The 21994-nt window shown below is 39.5% G+C and overlaps 2 protein-coding genes across 3 annotated transcripts; both read right to left on the reverse strand.

The window, feature by feature from the left end:
- Positions 1–1126: 1126 nt before the first annotated feature.
- Positions 1127–5676, reverse strand: fkbp1ab (FKBP prolyl isomerase 1Ab). 2 transcript variants are annotated; one of them, NM_001310845.1, is given in 6 exon segments: positions 2121–2447; positions 2617–2693; positions 2696–2777; positions 3856–3968; positions 5355–5402; positions 5528–5629. In NM_001310845.1, coding segments are annotated over 5 exon segments (300 nt in total). In that variant the 5' UTR covers positions 5565–5629; the 3' UTR covers positions 2121–2447; positions 2617–2673.
- Positions 5677–5802: 126 nt separating this feature from the next.
- LOC105013762 (sodium-dependent lysophosphatidylcholine symporter 1) lies at positions 5803–21630 on the reverse strand. The gene is made up of 14 exons (XM_010875528.4): positions 20953–21630; positions 20723–20848; positions 19953–20077; positions 19237–19369; positions 19062–19140; positions 15037–15188; positions 14617–14707; positions 14384–14505; positions 11469–11552; positions 11297–11380; positions 11082–11194; positions 6885–7028; positions 6482–6658; positions 5803–6295 (listed from the first exon to the last, which is right to left on the reverse strand). Exons 1-14 carry the CDS (start codon positions 21034–21036, stop codon positions 6253–6255), a joined length of 1557 nt encoding a protein of 518 aa, XP_010873830.1. The 5' UTR covers positions 21037–21630; the 3' UTR covers positions 5803–6252.
- Positions 21631–21994: the final 364 nt, after the last annotated feature.

Genomic DNA, 21994 nt, shown 5'->3' on the forward strand with positions numbered 1-21994 from the left:
CTACATCCATGGGTGTATATACAGTATCTATTTGGTCAGAAACATAAACACCAGTAGTTTGCTGGAGGTCATTTTATGGGTCTTTGGCAGTGCTCCTCCTGTTCCTCCTCGCACTAAGGAGCAGATACCGGTCCTGCTGCTGGGGTATATACAGTATCTCACAAAAGTGAGTACACCCCTCACATTAATTATTACATCTTTTCATGTGACAACACTGAAGAAATGACACTTTGCTACAATTTAAAGTAGTGAGTGTACAGCTTGTATAACAGTGTACATTTGCTGTCCCCTCAAAATAACACACGGGTATTGTCCTGCACCAGGTGGAACCCAGGGCCCACTGCACCAGCATATGTTCTGATGATGGGTCTGATGATTTCATCCCAGTACCTAAAAGCAGTCAGGGTACCGTTGGAGGTTTGTGCGACCCTCCAAGGATATGCCTCCCCAGACAATCACTGACCCACCACCAAATCGGTCATGCTGGATAATATTGCAGGCAGCATTATGTTCGCCACAGTCTCCAGACTCACGTCTACATGTGCTCAGTGTGAACCTGCTGTCATCTGTGAAGAGAATGGGGCGCCAATGGCGGACCTGTGAATTTCGGTGTTCTTTGGTAAATGCCATCGAGCTGCATGGTGCTGGGCTGTGAGCACAGGTCCCACTAGAAGATGTCGGGCCCTCATGCCGCCAGACAGTTTGGTTAGAAACATGCACACCAGTAGTTTGCTGGAAGTCATTTTATGGGTCTTTGGCAGTGCTCCTCCTGTTCCTCCTCGCACTAAGGAGCAGATACCAGTCCTGCTGCTGGGATATATACAGTATCTCACAAAAGTGAGTACACCCCTCACATTAATTATTACATTCATCGAGACCCAATGTGTGATCTGTGTTACCTTACTTTTTTTGACCATTGTAGATGGTTTAAAGATAGATAATATTTGCTAGCTCATGGCTGACAGCTAGTTTTTCATTGTTAATACTAACTAATCCAGTAATTAAGCTGTTCACTATAAACCATACACATATAATACTGCCACAATTAATTTTGCTGCTTTTTATCCCTATTTGCACCACTGTTGTGACAACAACTGACAGAGGCCGGCTAAAATAAACAAAAATATTTGTTTTCCCAAAGCAGGCAGGGAGCACTTTATTGCAACACTAATTTGTTTTTATTTCATTATTGGTTTTGCCTGCATATGTAACTCAGCACACAGACTGTACATATGAGGACCATTTTTGTGCCATGCGCCTAGATAGCTGTAATATCAACACCAATGATGGCCAGCATCTGAAAATGTTCTTTCTCCATTACATTTAACTAACTTTATTCAATGTAATACAAAATGTTGACCCCTTTTTCAACTATAACACAGCATTTCATTTAGGCAGTTGGTCATTGTTACTAATGACACTGAAAATATTTGCCATTTAATTACAGGTAAAGTGTGGGTCATTCTAAGGAAGTTGGCATCTGAAAAATACATAATGCATGTTGTTAAACAAAATTAGGTGGGGAAGGTCACAGTTAAATTGATTCCTCAAACCCTTTTAGAATTTCAGGCATTTACCTTCTAGGACAGTATAATCACTAATCCAATGAATGTGCATTTATTGGAGGTTCCCATTATTTTCCCTGTTAATAACACGCTTATGGCTTTCACAGGTGTTAAATACTTCACTAGGAAAGAAACCGCAAAATCTGATTCAAATGCAAAGCTTTTAACAAATAGATTAGGATATGATTTGTATGACATGGGCTCGGCAGACTAAAATAGGTGATGGCTGTGTTGGGTAAAGCTGGGCAAAATTATGGGGTATAACAATGCTATGCTATGATACTTCCTCACAATCTCCTAACAGGAAATAAAAAATCAGCACTGTCTAGTAAAGGTAAATTACATATCAGATAACATGTTCTGTACACCGTTAAGGCATCCCATGACTAAAATATTTCACTACACTTACACCACTCAAGATTACATTAAGCCTCTCCAAAAAAACTCTAATATTTCTCCAGGTTTGAGCTGGGAGTGGTGTGGATGCAGACCTGTGCTTTTTGTATTCTTTAAGTTTGGTTCCACAGTTTAGATTATCATCAAGCACCACTGCTTATATCTCATTGGTATTTTATATTTTAAAATCTCATTGGTATTCTATATAACCACATGCAAAACCACTAATTTCACAAAACAAAGCAAAGGAAAACAATAAAACAATTCAAGATTAAGAACATCGAGGTTTGTAAGGTTATGGCCCATAGGTTTTTAAAATAGGAAATTTAAGGAAAACAGGATAACTGAGTCACAGACAAAAACACAGAATTTGTATGGATATTATAGTGACCAAAGTGGTGCAAACTAGACTTAAGCCTCTTATAGAATCAAGTGCAGACTCTCCTAGCTTTTCAAGCTTTTCATATTTCCAAGGTAGGAAGTGACCTGCAAAAACACGAAGACAATTTGGAAAAAGGGATTAGATTACAACCATTGTTAACATACCGTACTTATCACAGGACACTATCGCGCCAACTATATACGCGTAGTAAAGAATGTCAACTATTGTTTCAGTATTGTAAAAATAAAAAAATCATTTTCTAAAAGCACTTACAAAAACAAACAAAAACTGACAGTAGGGAGGCTTCATTCAAGGCTTAGTAGCTCAACGTCAAAGATGAGGGTGGCATTGGGGGGGATGATCCCTGGGTGGCCTTTGGCACCATAGGCAAAGTCAGGCGAGCAGGTCAGCTTGGCTCTCTGACCAACACTCATCTGCAGGACAAGGAAGGGAGGACAAAGGTCAGGCAATGCTACATTAGGTTATAGTTAATTTTGTAGAGTAATTTAAAGGGACCCTGAATGGCACAGCAGTAAAAGTATTGCAAGACCAGGTTCAGGTTTGAATCCTGCTCACAGATTAGAAGGCAATGTAGAAGGCATTGTTTGATTTTGACTACACATTATGGGTTCCATGTTGTTTGAAACTCAAGTAAGCCGAAACACAACTGAAAGCCACTGGCAAGACACATGAAAGAGGGCTCTCTAGATAGTTGACTCAGAAGTGGAGCTTTTTGTATGACATGGATCTTGTTATGTCGAGCAAATACTTTCACACTGAATATGTGCGCATCTGTATGTTTGTCATGCTCAGTTGGGATTCAATTCAAATGCAAAAGGCTGTTCTAGAGGAGCACCGTTATTGAAGTGAATCCTCAGCCCCCCTAAAGACTAATACAAGCATCTCTTTACTGAATATGTTCCCATAAACTTGCAAGCCAGTCTCAACATTTTACTTAAGACAATATGGGGACTTGTGCAATTAATTCCTAGAGTTGAACAGACAAAAATAAATAAAATACGCCACACTCTCCAGAACAAATCCAAAATCCTTGGGGCAGGCCATCATACTAAGTCAGTAACAATCAATTGACACACAAGCAAGAGATGTACATTTCTAAAGCAGACTCAGCCTATCTTTCAGAAAATACTTGACTCCAAACTATTGTAGTTGGAAAGGGCCAAGACCTAGTCTGGTGATGAGTCACTGCTGCTGTCCTAATAAACGTCCTGTCAAAAACCCAACCAAAACAGATTGCAGTACACAATGCCCCAGTATCTTCTTCCTGTTGCACCCACCACCATATTAATCTGCAGACTGTGCACTGACACAGTAATAGCAGAACCAACGTAACAATTTATACATGCAAGGTACACTCTAATATCTTAGTTTCATAGCTACCAAAAATATTACGTTGCAGGTTCAGATAGTACACTATGTAAAAAGATGAATATTTTCCTGGTAATACAAAAGGATGTACAGACACCAGAGACAACTGCACAGTACACCCACCTGAACTACTCCCTCTTCCCAGCCGCGGATCACTTCCTGTTTTCCTATTTTAAATCTAAACGGCTTATCCCGGTCACGGGAGGAGTCAAACTTGCGTCCATCCGTCAGGGAGCCTGAGTAGGAAATGAGAGAAGAGCAGCAAGTATTTTTTAAAAAAAGAATACTTCACAGATAGTGAGCTATTACGTTTTGTGGCTAATATTTCTGGAATGGTTGAACTGAAACCAAAATACACTTAAGTTTTAACAGACAGACAAATGTGAAAGACGTATTTCTTCTGATTATTGTAGGTATTTCCATATCTACAGCAACACACAAGGGACAGCAACACGAGTCATGCACAAAACTGTGAAAAAAGACGTATCTGCTGAGTTTTAATGTGGCTACCATCTTGGCACATCCTGCTGTGTGTATTTTCAGAACTCGAATGAAGAGATTCCAAGGATCACAGAAATAGCCCCTGCAGCTGTCTCTAGGGTGGACAGCAAAGTGACAGTAAAATGGGGACATGCCCGCAGAACAGCATCCATCTGAGGTATCTTCTACGTACTGTTGTTAACGCCAATTAGACCAGGAGGGGGTTAAATCTCTGCCATGCAGTGCAGTGTCACATCAGGGGGCAAGACACGATTATAATCCCAGACATGGTTTAGGTGGGTGGTCAGACTGAGATAGACAGACAGACCACTTTGTTATATATTAAGGATGGAATTCAGCATACATTTACAGTTGTTTTTATTAGGTTAAGCTTATGGTTGTTGAATGTACTAATGTCTAAATTATCTTTTAATGGCGTAGGATATAAATTAGACGGATTTTGCTAAACTATTGCAACAGTGAACTCAAAAAACATGCAGTCTACAGTAGACTAACGCAGCTACAAGAGAGCAGACAAAATAGACTCAATCGTAATAGACACCAACCCTATTCTCCTATTGGCTGTTTGGTTGTAACCAGGAATCCTGAGAATCATTCCAGACAGCGATAATCCGTTCTATCTAACGCCATCCTGTCAATTTTAACAAAGGCAGGAACTCAGACAGGATTTAAACCCCTTGCTGTGTTGTCTACCATGGCCTAAATAACAATTCCATGTACGCTGTCAAGACAGACATACTGAAACATTTTGTAAAAAAAGAAATAGAATCTCGCACGCGATGTTACTATGTTGTTTTTAAGTATTATCATATATACAGAAAAATTGTACAGTAATGCAACACATGGAGGCATGAGGAGCTATATCCAAGCTACATCAACCGTATTGCAAAACGTGGAGTTTAATAAGTTTGGCCAGCCACAGTTGTTAATGTAAATGCATCCTAATGAAATTCCCTTGAATATAAATATAGCAATTTTTTCAGAGGCTTTCGAGTCTGAGACAAAAAAATCCAATAAGGATACTGATAACGCGCTGCCAACAAAAAGTACGAATACAAAAATATGTATTTTGAAGCAGTAGTGTATCCATGCATTATTGGGAATTATTCCCCCGAACTCACCAACATAATGCACCACACACGTCTGCCCTTTTTTAGGGAAAGTCCTTCCTGTGGGGAAAACACGAGTAGAAAAACAGGATAACGATTATTAGAATACTGAAAAAAAATATTTTTATCGGGAAATAATATGCATTGCCGACAATCGATAACAAATAAAAACATGAACATTTTACCATCGCCGGGGGTTATTGTCTCAATTTCGACTCCCATTTTGTTCGATAATATCCCTCCACCTAGCCAGAGTCTCTCTCCTCCCGCAATCCGCGGCTGTTCTCAGCTGTCTCCGTGCAGTCGCGTCTACCCGCGTCCACCACGTGACGTGAACGTAGTCACTACGCCGGAGAAGGTGGGAGCGCGGATTTCGTCACAGTTTCAGAACGTTTTTAAAATCCGTTTATAATAACAGACCACGAACAATAAAATGGTTTGGTGTTTCATCTTTCCTCAATTAGTTTACATGTGTCCAATTTATTTTTAGAAAGTATATTTCCAATATCGGCATCGCTATCCTTTACAGTAGAACAAAACAAAACGTATATGGTCAACAGTAATGGCTCAACTTGATCCCTTTGAACACTTATGGTTTATAAGGCATGCAAAAACAATACTCGAGGTTACAGTTGCTAAACACTACTTACTGTTGCTAAATAATTACACAACAGTAATTTACAATGGTGAGGTATTATAGAAAACATTTGCAAGAGAAAAAACAATGCAAATACTCATAGAACAAGTGAGTAAACCAGTCACGTGTGCGTTTCAGTCTGTAAGTATGACAATATTCTTCCATCGTATACACATATTTCCTGTGTATCCTGAAACAACCAAGCTTTCCTTGCATGATGCCAGGCAAGTTGTGAACAGGCATGCAGTGTTAGGCTTTGTATGAGAAGAGTCTCTACAATTGCACAGAGTCCAACACTTGGCATCCATCCTTTTTCCTGTAGAGAGAAGGACCAATAACATAACATACATAAGTCAAACCGAATAATCATTTAACTACAATCTCCATCTCCTGTCATTGTCTTCACAGGCACTGATGTCTACCACTAGGGGTCACTCTACCCCCCACTAGGGGTATCAAACTAAGCATTTTGATCACAGCCAATAACATAAAGGAAACTCACTCCGCTTTCTTCAGTTCCTCCTGGATTTGTAGACACCGCTCTTTGTTGATTGGGTAAAAATAAAAGAACACCAAACCAATAACGAGGAGGACCATGGGCACAGGAGCAAACAGGACCCGCAACACCGTGATCACTGTCGCGTTGTGGCTGCAGGCTCCAGGCTTATATCCTGCAAAACTAAGAGTCAGAGGTGTATTATACACACTAAACAAGCAGTTAGAGGGCAACTTAACAGAAAAAGTTGCATTACTACAGATAAATATGGTCATACTGTGTATTTTGTATAAAATACAAGACTTGACTGAATGCATTGATTTTTTAAACAGCACCCAGTGAAGAGTAATGTACATGTAAATAAATCCATGATTCAATTTACATTTGTAGCAATACTAGCTTAACTTACTGCAAAACCAAAGTGGAGATGCCCACAGCCAGCCCCCCTCCAAATTTGTTGAAGAAGACAAAGCAAGAGTAGAACATGGGTTCCAGATCTTTACCGGTGGGGTTCTTCACCTTGAAGTCATCAACCACATCTGGCAGCATAGACCTGAACAAGTGGAGGAAGGAAGTTAAATGGTCTAATATTCAGCTAAATAAACAATTTACTAATAAACTAATTACTCTTCAATCTGTTATTAGATTAGTTAAGAGTGGCATGTCTCAGGAACAAATGATTTCAGATTGTTTCGGAATTTCAGTTTCAAATAGCAGTGACAGAGGAGAATACTGTGGAGTGGGTTTGTGTGTGTGTCTGTTGAGCCCCAGTCACAAAGGAAGCAGGGAAATTACCATAAACTGACAAATGTTTAATGTTCATGAATTTACTGACCCAAGTTTTTATTCTGTAGCTCTAATGATAGAGAGCTTTAGAAGCTAAAGATCCATCAATGTACACAAAATACTGTGTTCACTAACAAAGCAATAACATATTTTTAAAAAGTTGTGACAATTTAAAAAACCTGAATTCTCATGTACCTACATTTTCAGACCCTATTTTCAATACTTTGTAAAAACACTGTTGGCAGCAATCAAGGTTTTGAGTCTTCTTGGTTATGCTCTTACTTCAGAAATGGCTTTGTAACTCATTCCAGACTAATATGAAATAAAACTGTTTTCAGGAGGGGTTCAAGATTATATTGGAATCAATCGCGGGAAAATCGAGCGATGTGCGAACGCACTGTACAGAAACTTCATTCAGTTCGGAGAGAAGTTTTAGTTTGCCTAATCATTTCCATAGTCTTTGAATTTACACTGGCATGTTTGAGATTTACCACTCAAATCAAGCAGTATGCGTACGTACTGCAGCAAAACCTGATACAGTTCCAACATACACTGAACAAAATTATTAACGCTTTTGTTTTTGCCCCCATTTATCATGAGCTGAACTCCAATTTCTAAGACTTTCTCTATGTACACAAAAGGCCTATTTCTCTAAAAAGAAAAAACACAAATCTGTTTAAATCTGTGTTAGTGAGAACTTCCCTTTTGCCGAGATAATCTATCCACCTCACAGGTGTGGCATATCAAGATTAGACAGAATGATTATTGCACAGCATGATTAATGTGCAGTTTTGCTGTATTGGGGGGGGGGGGGGGGGTCCAGGGGGAACCGGGTGGGTGGGATCCGGGTGGGTCCGAAAACCAGTCAGTATCTGGTGTGACCACCATTTGCCTCATGCAGTGCAACATATCTCCTTCGCATAGAGTTGATCAGTTTGTTGATTGTGACCTGTGGAATGTTGGTCCACTCCTCTTCAATGGCTGAGCGAAGTTGCTGGATATTGGCAGGACCTGGAACACGCTGTCGTATACGCCAATCCAGAGCATCCCAAACATGCTCAATGGGTGACATGTCTGGTGAGTATGCTGGCCATGCAAGAACTGGGATGTTTTCAGCTTCCAAGAATTGTGTACAGATCCTTGCAACATGGGGCTGTGCATTATCTTGCTGCAACATGAAGTGATGGTCGTGGATGAATGGCACAACAATGGACCTCAGGATCTCATCACGGTATCTCTGTGCATTCAGAAGGCCCTCAATAAAATGTACCTGTGTTTGTTGGTCATAACACACGCTTGCCCATACCATAACCCCACCACCACCATGGGCCACTCAATCCACAACGTTGACATCAGCAAACCGCTCACCCACACAACGCCATACACGCTGTCTGCCATCTGCCCTGTACAGTGAAAACCAGGATTCATCCATGAACAGAACACCTCTCCAAAGTGCCAAACGCCATCGAATGTGAGCATTTGCCCACTCAAGTCGGTTACGACGACAAACTGCAGTCAGGTTGAGACCCCGATGAGGACGACGAGCATGCAGATGAGCTTCCCTGAGACTGTTTTTGACAGTTTGTGCAGAAATTCTTTGCTTATGCAAACTGATTGTTGCAGCTGTCCGGGTGGCTGGTCTCATACGATCTTGGAGGTTAAGATGCTGGATGTGGAGGTCCTGGGCTGTGTGTGGTTACACGTGGTCCGTGGTTTGGAGGCCAGTTGGATGTACTGCCAAATCCTCTGAAACCCCTTTGGAGACGGCTTATGGTCGAGAAATTAACATTAAATTCACGGGCAACAGCTCTGGTGGACATTCCTGCTGTCTGCATGCCAATTGCACGCTGCCTCAAAACCTGAGACATCTGTGGCATTGTGCTGTGTGATGGAACTGCACATTTTAGAGTGGCCTTTTATTGTGGCCAGCCTAAGGCACACATGTGCAATAATCATGCTGTCTAATCAGCATCTTGATATGCCACACCTGTGAGGTGGGTGGATTATCTTGGCAAAGGAGAAGTGTTCACTAACACAGATTTAGACAGATTTGTGAATAATATTTGAGAGAATTAGGCCTTTTGTGTACATAGAGAAAGTCTTAGAAATTGGAGTTCAGCTCATGATAAATGGGGGCAAAAACAGAAGCGTTTATAATTTTGTTTATAATTTTGTTCAGTGTAATTGTCTTCACACTTCCAAACCTCAGGGGGCTCTCTATTGAATATGTGGCTCACTCAGAAGGTGTTGTCTTGGGCTATTGACATCTGCAAGTTTACACAACAAAATAATACAGTCTTGATTAGGGATGGACACAGATAGACGAACAATTGAATTTCTGAAAATAAATTAGTATTGCAGTACTTGAGTGTTTATTCAATTTTTCCCCCATAATTTTTTTTAACGTATATGTATATTTTGTTTAAATAAATTGACCTGAATATTATTTTTCGAAATACTGATAAAAATCTAATCTAAAATGTTAACGTGACGATATGCCATGACATATCGTATGTTTCTAAGTCGTTTTTATGACGTGCGCTCAGTCACACGTGTTTGTTATTTACAATCGTCAGTCGGTAGTAGTGTGGTGGGGTCCTGAATGACAGCAAGTGGATGAAAGTTAACTAATCCAAGGGAACATGGAATATATTTACTGAATTAATGTTACTTTACCTACGGGAAAAAAATTTGCCATAAAACGCTACGTAAAGCTTGGTAGTGGAATCGAAAAGCGTTTTAAGAGTGCAGAAAACGGTGAGTTAAGCAAATATAGCATTTAGCTGGCTAGCTTAGGTAACTAGCTTCTCCAGACTCTTGCATCCAATAAACTCAATTATATGTTGCTAAATATTGTCTTATAGTTCTGTGGCAGGGTTTTGCGTGTCAACCACACGGCTTCCTCCATAGGCGCGGTCGCTCTTTTCTCACACAAACGGCCATTGAGCCGATGTTACATGAGAACGACACTCCTTCGCGCGTTATAGTGGGGCTCATGTTGTATCGGTAGTTTTTAAAAATAGAGATTCTATTCGAATAATAACACAAAGTATTCTGATAGTAAAACCTTGTCCAGTGTACATCCCTAGTCTTGAGTGTTCTTTGATATGTCTCTCAAAATGTATCCTAATGTCAGTAAGCCCTATTTTTTTACCAAAGTAGTAAACACATGACCTTAATAATACATTTCATTAGGTTAAGTTAACAAGGATGGGGAGTGTTTCACGCCTGAGGACTGCATGTTCGATTACCACAAAACAGATGAAAAAGGCGCTAAACCTAATAGTAATATTTCAGACTCAAAATATCACTACAACACACAAAAAGATATGGTAAAATGTGATGTGAACAATGTGCAATGCAGAAAATCTGATAGGGGGCAAACACTTTTTCATAGCCCTGTACATAAATGTACTGTATATTTGTTTTCTTTTATACTGGCTGATAATATTATAATTATTACATGACTTTGGTGATATCCAAGTTTTGATAACCCACCCCACCAAGTTGTCTTTTTCAATGCACATCCAATGTCATTCTAGTGCTTATCATGCTCTTTTGCTCAAGTCTATTCTGGAATCCTTATGTGCCGAAAGGAGAGCATTCTCAGGCATTCTACCTCGATTGAGCTTACTAGTGCCACATTGCGTCACTAGAGACTAGGCAACGTATTAGATTATCAAACTCCCAAACCTGGACAGTGCTTGCCTTGCCAGTAAGGTATCAATTTTGTTTTGACCACACACACACACACACACACACACACACACACACACACACACACACACACACACACACACACACACACACACACACTAACCAGGGCAGCAAGTAGAGGGCTGATAGGCTGGATCCAGATATGATGGCCATAATGATGAAGACAGGCAGGTTGCCCTGTATGAAAGCAATGATCACAAGGGCAGGTGCATATATCTGAAAATCAACCAGACAAAGAGTGGTAAAGTTAAAATTGTAAGGATTATTAATGAGCAATAATGTATATTCATACGTCTCATTTTATAAAACTAAACTTACAGATAGTCCAATAAAGAGTGTTGTCTTCTTCCCCAGTCTCACAAGGAGATTCTGCCATATGGGGATAGATAGTGTGGCAGCTGTCTAGACAAGAATAGACCAAAAAAAAGACATGTTACCTTAACTGTTTGTGACCATTTCAAATTAGTGTCATTGTGGTTACTTTACTCACAAGTAGGATGAGGACGAGATGCTGGAAATAGGCACCAAGACCGGCAGCATGGGTACAGAAGAGGGCAAAGTTTCCTTGAGCCATCTAGGGAAAGTTGACAATGACAGGAAATAAAGAGATTATGTGATCCAAGATATACTAATACATTTGTCAGTCCTCATCTTTATAATCACCATCATACATATGTAGGGGAAGGATGCTGTAAAGATTATACACGGGCATTTTATTTTGAAGTATTGGTGAAGAGGACCCTTTTTTTTGCCGGACCGCGTTAACGGAGCCAGCCTAGAAGAGCAAATGTCACTCACTCACAGCAGGTCTAGCGTTCTCCTCCCATCACTGATAAACATATTATGCCTCAGGATGTGTTCAGGACAGACAAATGCTTCACTAGCTACAACCTTCTGTAGCTACATAATTGGAAGCCTAAAATAAAACAGTTCTAATGGATATTAGGATTTGTTCAGGACTGACAAACACTTCGCTGGCTACACAATTCTCTCGTCTTTTCACTTGATGAAAAAGTCACAGAGCAGCAGGATATTATGCTGGCAGCACTCACATTTTCTTTATCACAATAAAAGCCATCATTGAAATTTACAAGGCAATATAGTTAACAATCTAGTCTTTGAAAAAGAACAGACAATAATAATATTGGAAGGGACATTAAACATAAAATGTACAGACTAGATTGTTAATTATAATACCTTATATATTTTAATGATGACTTATTTTGAAAAGGAAAATCTGAGTTAGCGCTGCTAGCATAATATCCTGCTGCTAGAAGAACAGTAATGAAGCCTCGAATGGCCATCACTATTGTCACCTATAATGATAGATACTGTATCAGCGTAATTTACGAATGTCTAATTAGCGGTTAAAATGGCCAGTGGCAAAAGAGGATTTGTTCAGGATAGACAAAAACTTTGCTGGCTACAACCTTCAATAGCTAGGTTATTTAAAAGCCTAAAATTAAACAGTTTACTGTTATATTGTGACTATTTCTGGTGGATTTTCGAATTGTCTTAAGATTTGTTCAGCATAGACAATGTTGCTGACTGCACAAAACTCTCGTCTTTTCACTGGACGAAAAAGTCAGTTATTGTAACCCTGTATTGATACAGTAGTTATTGTGTCAATGTCATTAACTAATGGCTAATAAGCTGTTAAAACGGCCAGCGGCAAAAGCCATAAAGTTCATAGATGCTATTTGTGGTGGAGGAAAACTTAATAAGAAATGTTACTCAGTTTAACACTATGGTTAATGATATCTAACGAAATATTCAAACTTGATATGATGTTAATGCGTGACAAAATTATATAATGTCATAAATTTGATGGGGTTTAAGACAACCTTTCACATGAATGACCCGGGTTTGAATCTTGCGATCTACACTTGTTGTTGTGGGTCGGCTGAACTAGGCTTGCCTGGTTTCTTGTTAAAAAAAAAAAAGAGGGATTGCAGTGAAGTAAACTCCTTATTACAGAGACAAATGCACATTTGACTGTGTAGTACAAAAACCATAGGCACTGGTCTTTAGAGATGTAGAAAAAGTGATGCATTTGGATGAGTCATTCTTCATAAAATTCATGTCAAGTGTGTGAGCGCAAGAGAACGATACACTGCAAATTTAATGAGTATGTGATCTGACGTGTGACAATATGCTATTGCATTCGCTGTAACCAGAGCTCAACCCAAATGAACACTCAAAACACATTGTGGACCAAAGAGTTGGAGCGCACTCTCCACCTTCAAAACTCCAAATGAGGGAATATCTTTTGGAAGAATGGGGTTCCATCCCTCCAGCTAAGATCCAGAGATTTGTAGAAGCTGTTCTGGAGGCTTGTTGTGGCCCAACACATTAATGATACACTTTGTTGGTTTTTCGTTTAATTTGTGACAGTCTGTACCTTTCCAAGAGTTAGGACACTTGAGGCCTCTTGTGCTCTTTGAATCAAGCTACAGACCATTGAGGAACAGATGAAATTCAAGTACAGAGCCAGCCTGACTGATCTGTAGTGCTGCATCACCAGTAATGACACCTGACCTCATCAGTTGTCATATCCAATCAAAGACTTGTGATTTACAGTTCGCAAAGGACTCGCTTATCTAACCCTAACCCTTTTTATAGACTCGATAGTCTGTTTTCAGTGACTCAACAGTTTATTTTGGATGCAGATTTCTACAACATTATTGGCTTCATAAGCGGTCCTCCAGCTTAGTGGTTTGACCAATGGCTATTTATGTTCACAGAGAAAAATAGATAAAAACAGACATAATTATAAATACGTGTTTAAAACTGATAATAGGCTCTGTGCACAAGGGTATGGACGAACTTCCACTTTAGCCAGATATCGGCATATAATTTTCCGGTTTACAGAAGGCGATCACCCGCGTTGCCCAAAATTTCAGTTTTTAGTAGATGTCTCCAAGACCTGCCTAAAATAAGCATTAGTGATGTCCATCGAATTGTTGATGCCTGGTCCCCTGCTTCAAAAAGCAAGCGGAACAACGGATTCAAACTCTACCTATCAAGTTATCTGCACAACTACGAGGGTCCAGACTCCCAAATATCAAACGATTTGTGTTGAAAACAGAGGTTGTGTGGGCATGATACAGAGAGTCCGATACAGCAAAGGCCTGCTTGGCGTAGCTGTCAAATGAGCAGCCTACCTCCAGAATGAGCAGCTCCCAGTGGCCTCCACCCACAACATCATTAGGTGTATTGAAGACACCGGAGAACACATTAACACTAGAAATGTTTGTGGATGGGCATAGTAGGCGAGACTACTTATCACATCTCTGTAGCTATCAGATCAACAAGTCGGGCATGTCTACGAATGTCCAGGTCCTGCAACAACAGCCCCCCCCTCCAGACACATGCATAAACAGACTTTACTGTAAACACACTCACCTGGAAGGCAAGTGAAGTAAAGAGAAATCCAAACACAAGCTTCATGTACGGGGTGTGTCCCACCACCATCTTCATACCTGCAAGGTAGGGCATGCGTATCTGGTCCAGGGTACTGAGTGGAGCTGGGGAGGAAAGTTAATAATTTATCCTTATATAGCCGAATGGCTCCTCTGCCACAGTCCAACTGTAATTTATTTAAATTTCATAGAGCCCCAAAGACACTTAACACTCACCTAACTTCTCCTTCACACCCAGAAACAGCACAACACAACACAGGAAGTAGAATACACCCAAAACTAAAGCAGCATAATTATAAGCACTTCTCTGAAACCAAGTTAGAAAATGACAAATTAATAGCAATCAAAATGTATATTAATTAAAACACAAAGCACCAAACTTATTGGAAAAACGAAAATGTATACTGTTTAGACAGGACATTTATCACTTAAGATAGCATGCTGTGATGACCAGCAATAAAGAAGTACATGTAACTGCAATGCTTCAACTGAACATCTGTAGTTCAGGCAAACACTAACAGTTTCTCTGTCACACTTCTGCTATTGCGGAACTTAAGTGACTAAGTGTTGTCATCTCTGCTACAAAAGATAGTGACAGTATTATGAGTTAAACGATTTGGAGATGTTTGACCAAACCGTGTTCTGAAGGGAATCGGTGAGGCGTGAGGTGGAGTTTTCACTCTGGTTTAGCTGGCTGCAGAGCTGTGCTGTCTTAGCATGATACACCCCCACAATTTGACCCTGAATGGTTGCACCAGCCAGTGTTGCAAACATCTCCATCCCCATTCCTGAGTAGAGAGAATTGAATTAACAAATGAGTTATGAATTAACAAATGAACATCGCAAAATGGCAAATCTACACTCAAACAATAATGGCAACACAAAAACAAGTTTTTAGAAATGTGTGCCAATTTTTTATGAACTTAAGTAATCAGATCCTTTCAGTCCTTTTAGTACTCTGAATCGGTATCGACAATGAAAAGGTGGTAACGGTGCATCTCTGTAAAATGGAATATTGATGATATAGAAGGTTATTTGGCAGTGTTTGATTTTCAACCGGCACAAAGTGACCCTTGTTGTTCAAAATGTTACTATAAGTTTACTAAAGTTTGCCAAAAAAAATTTGAAAATTGAAGATTAAAATTGGTTTATTTTATAGAAAGAAAATGTCTGTCACCTCGACATAGAAATGAAATTGTTCTGGCAAATTTTATGTCAGTCCTGAATTATGGGGATGTACTATACAGTTAGGTCTAGAAATATTTGGACACTGACACAATTTTCATAACTTAGTCTCTGTAGGCTACCACAACGGATATGTAATGAAACAACTGAGGTGCAAATGAAGTGCAGACTGAATGAAAATATATAGGAAACGTTTAGGTATCGCAAACATTTTCATACACAGTCCACTTATGCCAGGGGCTCAAATGTAATTGGACAAATTAATATAATTAATAAAATGGTTAATACTTTGTTGACTGCTTGAAGTCTGGAATGCATGGACATCACCAAACGCTGGGTTTCCTCCTTTGTGATGCTTGCCAGGTCTTTACTTCAGCTGTCTTCAGTTGTTGTTTGTCCGTGGGTCTTTCTGCATTACATTTTGTCTTCAGCAAGTGAAATGCATGCTCAATCAGGTTGAGATCAGGTGATTGACTCGGTCATTGCAGAATATTCCACTTCCAAAATCTTGGGTTGCTTTCGCAGTATGTTTTGGGTCATTGTCCATCTGTAAAGTGAAGTGCAATCCAATGAACTTAGCTGAATTTGGCTGAATCTGAGCAGACAATATACACTTCAGAATTAATCCGGCTGCTTCTGTCTTATCATCAATAAACACTAGTGACCCAGTGCCATCGGAAGGCATGCCTGCCCATGCCATCAAACTGTCTCCACCGTGTTTTACAGATGATGTGGTATGCTTCGGATCATGAGCCGTTCCAAGCCTTCTCCCTACTTTTTTCTTTCGTTCATTCTGGTACAGGTTTGTCTTAGTTTCAACTGTCCAAAGAATCCTGTTCCAGAACTGGGCTGGCTTTTTTCAGATGTTTTTTGGCTAAATCTGGCCTTTCTATTCTTGAGGCTTATGAATGGTTTGCACATTGTGGTAAATCCTCTGTATTTACACTTGTGAAGTCTCCTCTTTATGACAGACTTGGATAATGATTTACCTACTAGTGTTGTCATGATACCAAATTTGGACTTCGATACTGATACCAAGTGTAGTATCGCGGTACTCGATTCTGAAACGATACTCATGATTTAATTGAAATGGAGTAATTCGACAATGGTTTAGTCTTATTTTCAATTGGAACCTTCTACAATGTGTAGAGAAATGTAAGCATAAATAAAATGAGCTTTAAATAGAATATACTTTTTTTATCACTGATATGAACACAGAATTTAAACATTGAACGATTTTGTTAATATATCGTTTTGTAAAAATTACATATTTCTTTCGAATTGAATTCATTATTTTATTTATGACTACTTCATTTATGGGATTTGTAAACATTAAAAACATTTTATAGAGGTTTGGGTGACTGTCATTAAAATGCTAATCGATGTTCCTAGTGTTGCCTCCTTTCCTAGTGTTGCTGAACATGATTTGAAGCACTTCTTGCATATAGGTGCTTCTAAGTTTTTGAGGTCGCCTTGAAACCAAAGTATCGCCATATCTCACTCCGAGCTCCTTGTTTATCAACAAGTTTTGGTTTTGCAGCCGCCATTTCTCTAGCAGTATCAATCGCTAGTCCACGACGATCCTCCTTTTGCCCTTTTGGCTCTGGCTCAAACACAAACCGGTCGCATGTAGCAGAGCACGTGGGTGATGTCACACGCAGGTCCACTTTTCTTGAAGACACATTACAGCTTTTATCGCTGAGGTTCAACTGCCTTTTGCGGCGCATAAAAGTACCGTTTTTTTTAATGCCCGTACAGTACCGTTCCGAAAAAGCCAGCTTGGTACGGTACCAGTACTGGTATACCGTGCAACACTAATGCCTACCTCCTGGAGAGTGTTTTTCACTTGGCTGGATGTTGTGATACGGTTTTTCTTTAGCACAAAAAGGATACTACAATCATCCATCACTGTTTTCTTCCATGATGTCCAGGCCTTTTGTTGTTGCAGAGCTCACCAGAGCTCTTTTTTTCTCATAATGTACCGAACTGTTGATTTGGCCACTCCTAATGTTCCTGCTATCTCTCTGATTTATTTATTTCTTGGCAGCCTGAGGATGTCCTGTTTCACTTGCACCGAGAGCTCCTTTGACCGCATGTTGTGGGTTCACAGAAACAGCTTCAAAATGCAAATGCCACACCTGCAATCAACTCCAGACCTTTCACTTGCTTAATTGATGAAGAAATAACAAAGGAATAGCCCACACCTGTCCATGAAACAGCTTTTTAGGATATTGTCCAATTACTTTTGGTCCCTTGAAAAAGAGGGGGCTACATATTAAAGAGTTGTAATTCCTAAACTCTTCCTCCAATTGGTAAGTGAATACCCTCTGCATGAGACTGCATGTTGAGCTCATGTTCATTATTTAACTGTTACCTGAATATATTTTAGTCAACAGCCAAAATAACCAAACTTGTCAGTGTCCAATTATTTCCGGACCTAACTATACAAGCATGCTTCAGCATCTATTCTGAAATCTCTGGATTCAGTTCATCATGCAGAATTATTGTTTATTACAATTGCAAGCTTTTGTACACAACTGTCTTTTATATGCGTCAGGGATTCCTTGACTTCCAGAAGGGCCAGACATTGGTTTGCTTGGCAGTCCTACAGAAACCTCCAAGCTATCTTGCCTCAAAAATTAAGTGTAGAAATAGCAGCTAGCAAATTTGGTCACAGGATTGGCTAGTGCTAGAGATATCTCGGGCTTACTCTGATATAGGTAAATTGTCAATTAACTACTTCGCCCCAACTTTTGGAAAGTTCTACAGGATTAACTAAAGTTGAAGGCCACAATGCCTATGTTAGATTCTTTCCACTTTTGAACCATGATAAAAATCAGAAACCCATAGTCAGGAAACGAACGTCTGTATTTGCACGAGTCCATGATGTTGATGTTCTTTGGTGTTAAATGTTCTCCAATAACTAAAAAGTTAACAGTCTTTTATTTTAGAAAAGGCAGTAAATGATCATATAGGTAACCCCAACACAGCCTATTATCCTCCAATCAGAAACTGACAGATGATCGTCTGTGGAGTTTCAGTCAGTAATTCATGCATTGTGTTAAGCTTTCATGCCCATAACCTGACACCTATGACACAATTTGAAGATGTGTTGAATGACCATTTTATAGTAAAATTAGATTGTTATTTGTAAATAAGGTTTGTCTGTATTTTGTTTTTATTTTTGTAACACAGGGCTCTCCACTGTAAATGAGACCCTGGTCTCAGTTTGATCTTCCCTGTATAAATTAGGTGTAAAAACAGAAAACTGAAAGGACCTGTAAATAATTGGGCTCCAGGAACAATGTTTAATGAATCAAAATAAAAAATGTTGGATGACTTGGAACCTGTTTAATCACATTACTTAAAATTAGGTTCTGGTTGAAGTTACAAAAAATATTTTTTAATGTCTGATGAGTGATTTAATTACTGAAGTTACAAAAAATATTTTTTAATGTCTGATGAGGATTCCTTACTGTAGCCGGTGGCAGAGTCTCTGTCCTTCTGGTTTCCCCCGAGAAACATTGTCAGGGAAGAGTAGGGGACATGGTAACACTGGATAGGGAAGAAATAGACTGTAACTACAGTGCTATTGGGTTCACCTTAACTCTATCAACTCTGCAAGAAAATGGAATGTGTCTACAAACTCACAGTCATGAAGGCATCAAAAAGACAGCTCCAGATAAAGAACCAGAAAAAACTGAAGGAGGGAGTCATGGACTGCTGGGGCGTGAACCACATCAAGAAGTACGCCAAGACACCTAGTGGCATGCTGAACACAATCCTAAGGGTGGGATGGAATATTACTGATAACTTGAGTTCTGAAAATCATGGGCAGATCAGCTATCCTAGATGAAGTATTTTAATTTAGTAAATATTTTTTTCTCCAGAATTTCATAATAACATTCTTGATTAAAGGTCTTGCTTCATTGCATCCACTCCCAGCGGATTCAGGACAGTCAATGTTGAGGTACCTGTCTCCCAAAGCGCATCTAGTGCCTCTCTTTCTTATAACGCTGCTTGCTCAATCATGAAGTGTACACCAGAAACTTTATGAACCCGAAGGAATGCACTTTCTGGCCTTCTACATCGATTGAACTCACAGGCACCCAAGCCGTCTCAAGGAAAGCTAGAGGAAGGCAACCATATTTGATTACTAGCCCCCTAAATCTACACAGTGCTGGCTAACTGCTCGACCCTCTGCGGGACCCCTGGAATAATCTGCCAGCAGGATTAAAACTCTGGTCTTGCAGTGAGGCAGATAACTGTAAGCCAATTACTTCACAACTGCAACATTCAGGCGCTGAATAAAATACATTGTCAGTTGTCAGCTAATGCCAGAGGTGCATACATCTAAAACTGCTCACCAGGGGATAAGTTTGCCAATCCGCGTCCGTCCACTCTTGGTGACCATATATCCTACTAGTGGATCAGTCATGGCATCCCACGCACGGCCAAGGAATAGGATGAGTGATGCATAGAAGGCCTCCATCTAGAGGTAAGGAAAAATGTTTGGGTAATTGTGGGAGTGGTTTGGTGGTTAACAAAAAGTGCCTCTATCTGTAAGTTTAGTTACGACATTGTTCAGCGTTCAATGTAATTAAGAGGAATGTAAGAGGAAGACGGAAGAGGAAGTAAGAGGAAGACCGATCTGCCTTGTTTTGACTGCTGAGAACTCTCTTTAATACCAAATAGTAATAATTCACAGGATACATTAAATGTGCTGTGATGTTAGTAAAGTAGTATAATATTGATATGGAGTTAGAGCTAAGGAAGCATTTCAGGCATAAAGGAGAAGTTAGTGGAAAGGAGAAACAGCTTTTTTATGAAACTCAACAGAGCAGCTGAAGCAAGAAAATAATCTTAAATCATATATCAAATATATTACTTAAATATTTGTAAAAAAAACAACAACAAAAAAATACCACAGGCTTATAACTCAAACCCACAAAAATAAAACATTGCAAAATGTAAGAACTTGAACGGAGAACACCCAGTTCGTTGGGAAACAATATCAGTGGATACACACAATAATTAATGATAATGCTGACATTATAATCATCATTATGAATATTGGTGTGGAGAAGTTGACATTAGAATACAACGATGGGTCATTAAGGCAGGCCACAGCACTGACCTGTACAACGTCTAGCAGGAAAATTTGCAGAAAGAATCCCTTTGCAGTGGACGTCATCTGATAGGGCATGCCACCAATTCCAAAACAAATCTTCGTCGAGAGAGGAATGCCAGTGCCCCTGGTTTTCTGCAATTAATGTAATGCTTTAGAAGTTTCAAATCACATGCAAGTTTGATGGATAAAGGTTTGGAAATCTGATACATTTACAAAATAATAGAGCGGGATATTACCAGTGTCTCGTCTCCATCATCTGTTGTAACCAAATCATTTTCCTTATCATACAGTGATACATCATTGCCCATCATCTCTGCCATTCTTTCGATTTAAACTTTTTTTAACACGCGGTATTTATATTCCACGCGGAAATATTGTCACTGCAACTGCTGGAGGGTTTGCGTGCTCGTGCTACAATATGAGACAATCCGTCTTTCAACTTCTCAAGTAGATCCGTGCTTTCTCTTTCAGGATATTGTGTAAGCAGGGACGGACTTGGGCTCAACGTAACGCCTTAAAGTATTGTAGGCAAAAAAAAATTAAACGATTAACTTGTTAATCAACGCTTTTGCATTTTGTGGTTGTATTTCGGGATCTGTGCAGCCGTCAAGACTTGCGAGAAAACATTTGCAACGGTACTCCTTTGCAAGAGTTAAAAACATTAGGCCTAGACGATGTAAGAATTACACATACAGCTGCATATTTACACATAAAAATGCTTTGAGAATGTTTTCCCAGCAGATTTTGGAACATTCCCTGTGTTCCGACTGCTGAGTCCAATAAACAAGAAGCAGCTAGCTGAAGTCAATTATTAATACTACTGGTCATGATCGTGATAAATATACATTTCAACAACAACAATACAATTATATGAAGTTCTGTATATTTAGAAATCAGTCTTCCAAGAAAATTACAGTACTTACACCAGGCCACTGGTTATACCAGACACAGGTGGGTAACAGTTGATTATAACTGTAGGCTATAACTCATCAATGGACTGTCATTTGGCTGCCGCAAATAAGCCAATCGTTACGATTCTCTTCCATTGCAAACACTCACGTGAAAGACAACCAATACCGGTACAATTGCATTTTTAAAATCAATTCGAATTTTGGATATCAATAATTGAATTTCTGGTATCAACCATTGGAATTGTTGATCATCATCATATTCTACCTATTAGCCTAAAGAAGTATGTTTTTAATTTAATACATTTTTCAGATTTTCTATTTTGAATATATGAATACAACGAGAAAATTTAGATTTTTTAAACTCCTG

This window comes from Esox lucius, chromosome 12, assembly GCF_011004845.1.
Source record: "Esox lucius isolate fEsoLuc1 chromosome 12, fEsoLuc1.pri, whole genome shotgun sequence".
In the NCBI taxonomy this organism is placed as follows: domain Eukaryota; kingdom Metazoa; phylum Chordata; class Actinopteri; order Esociformes; family Esocidae; genus Esox; species Esox lucius.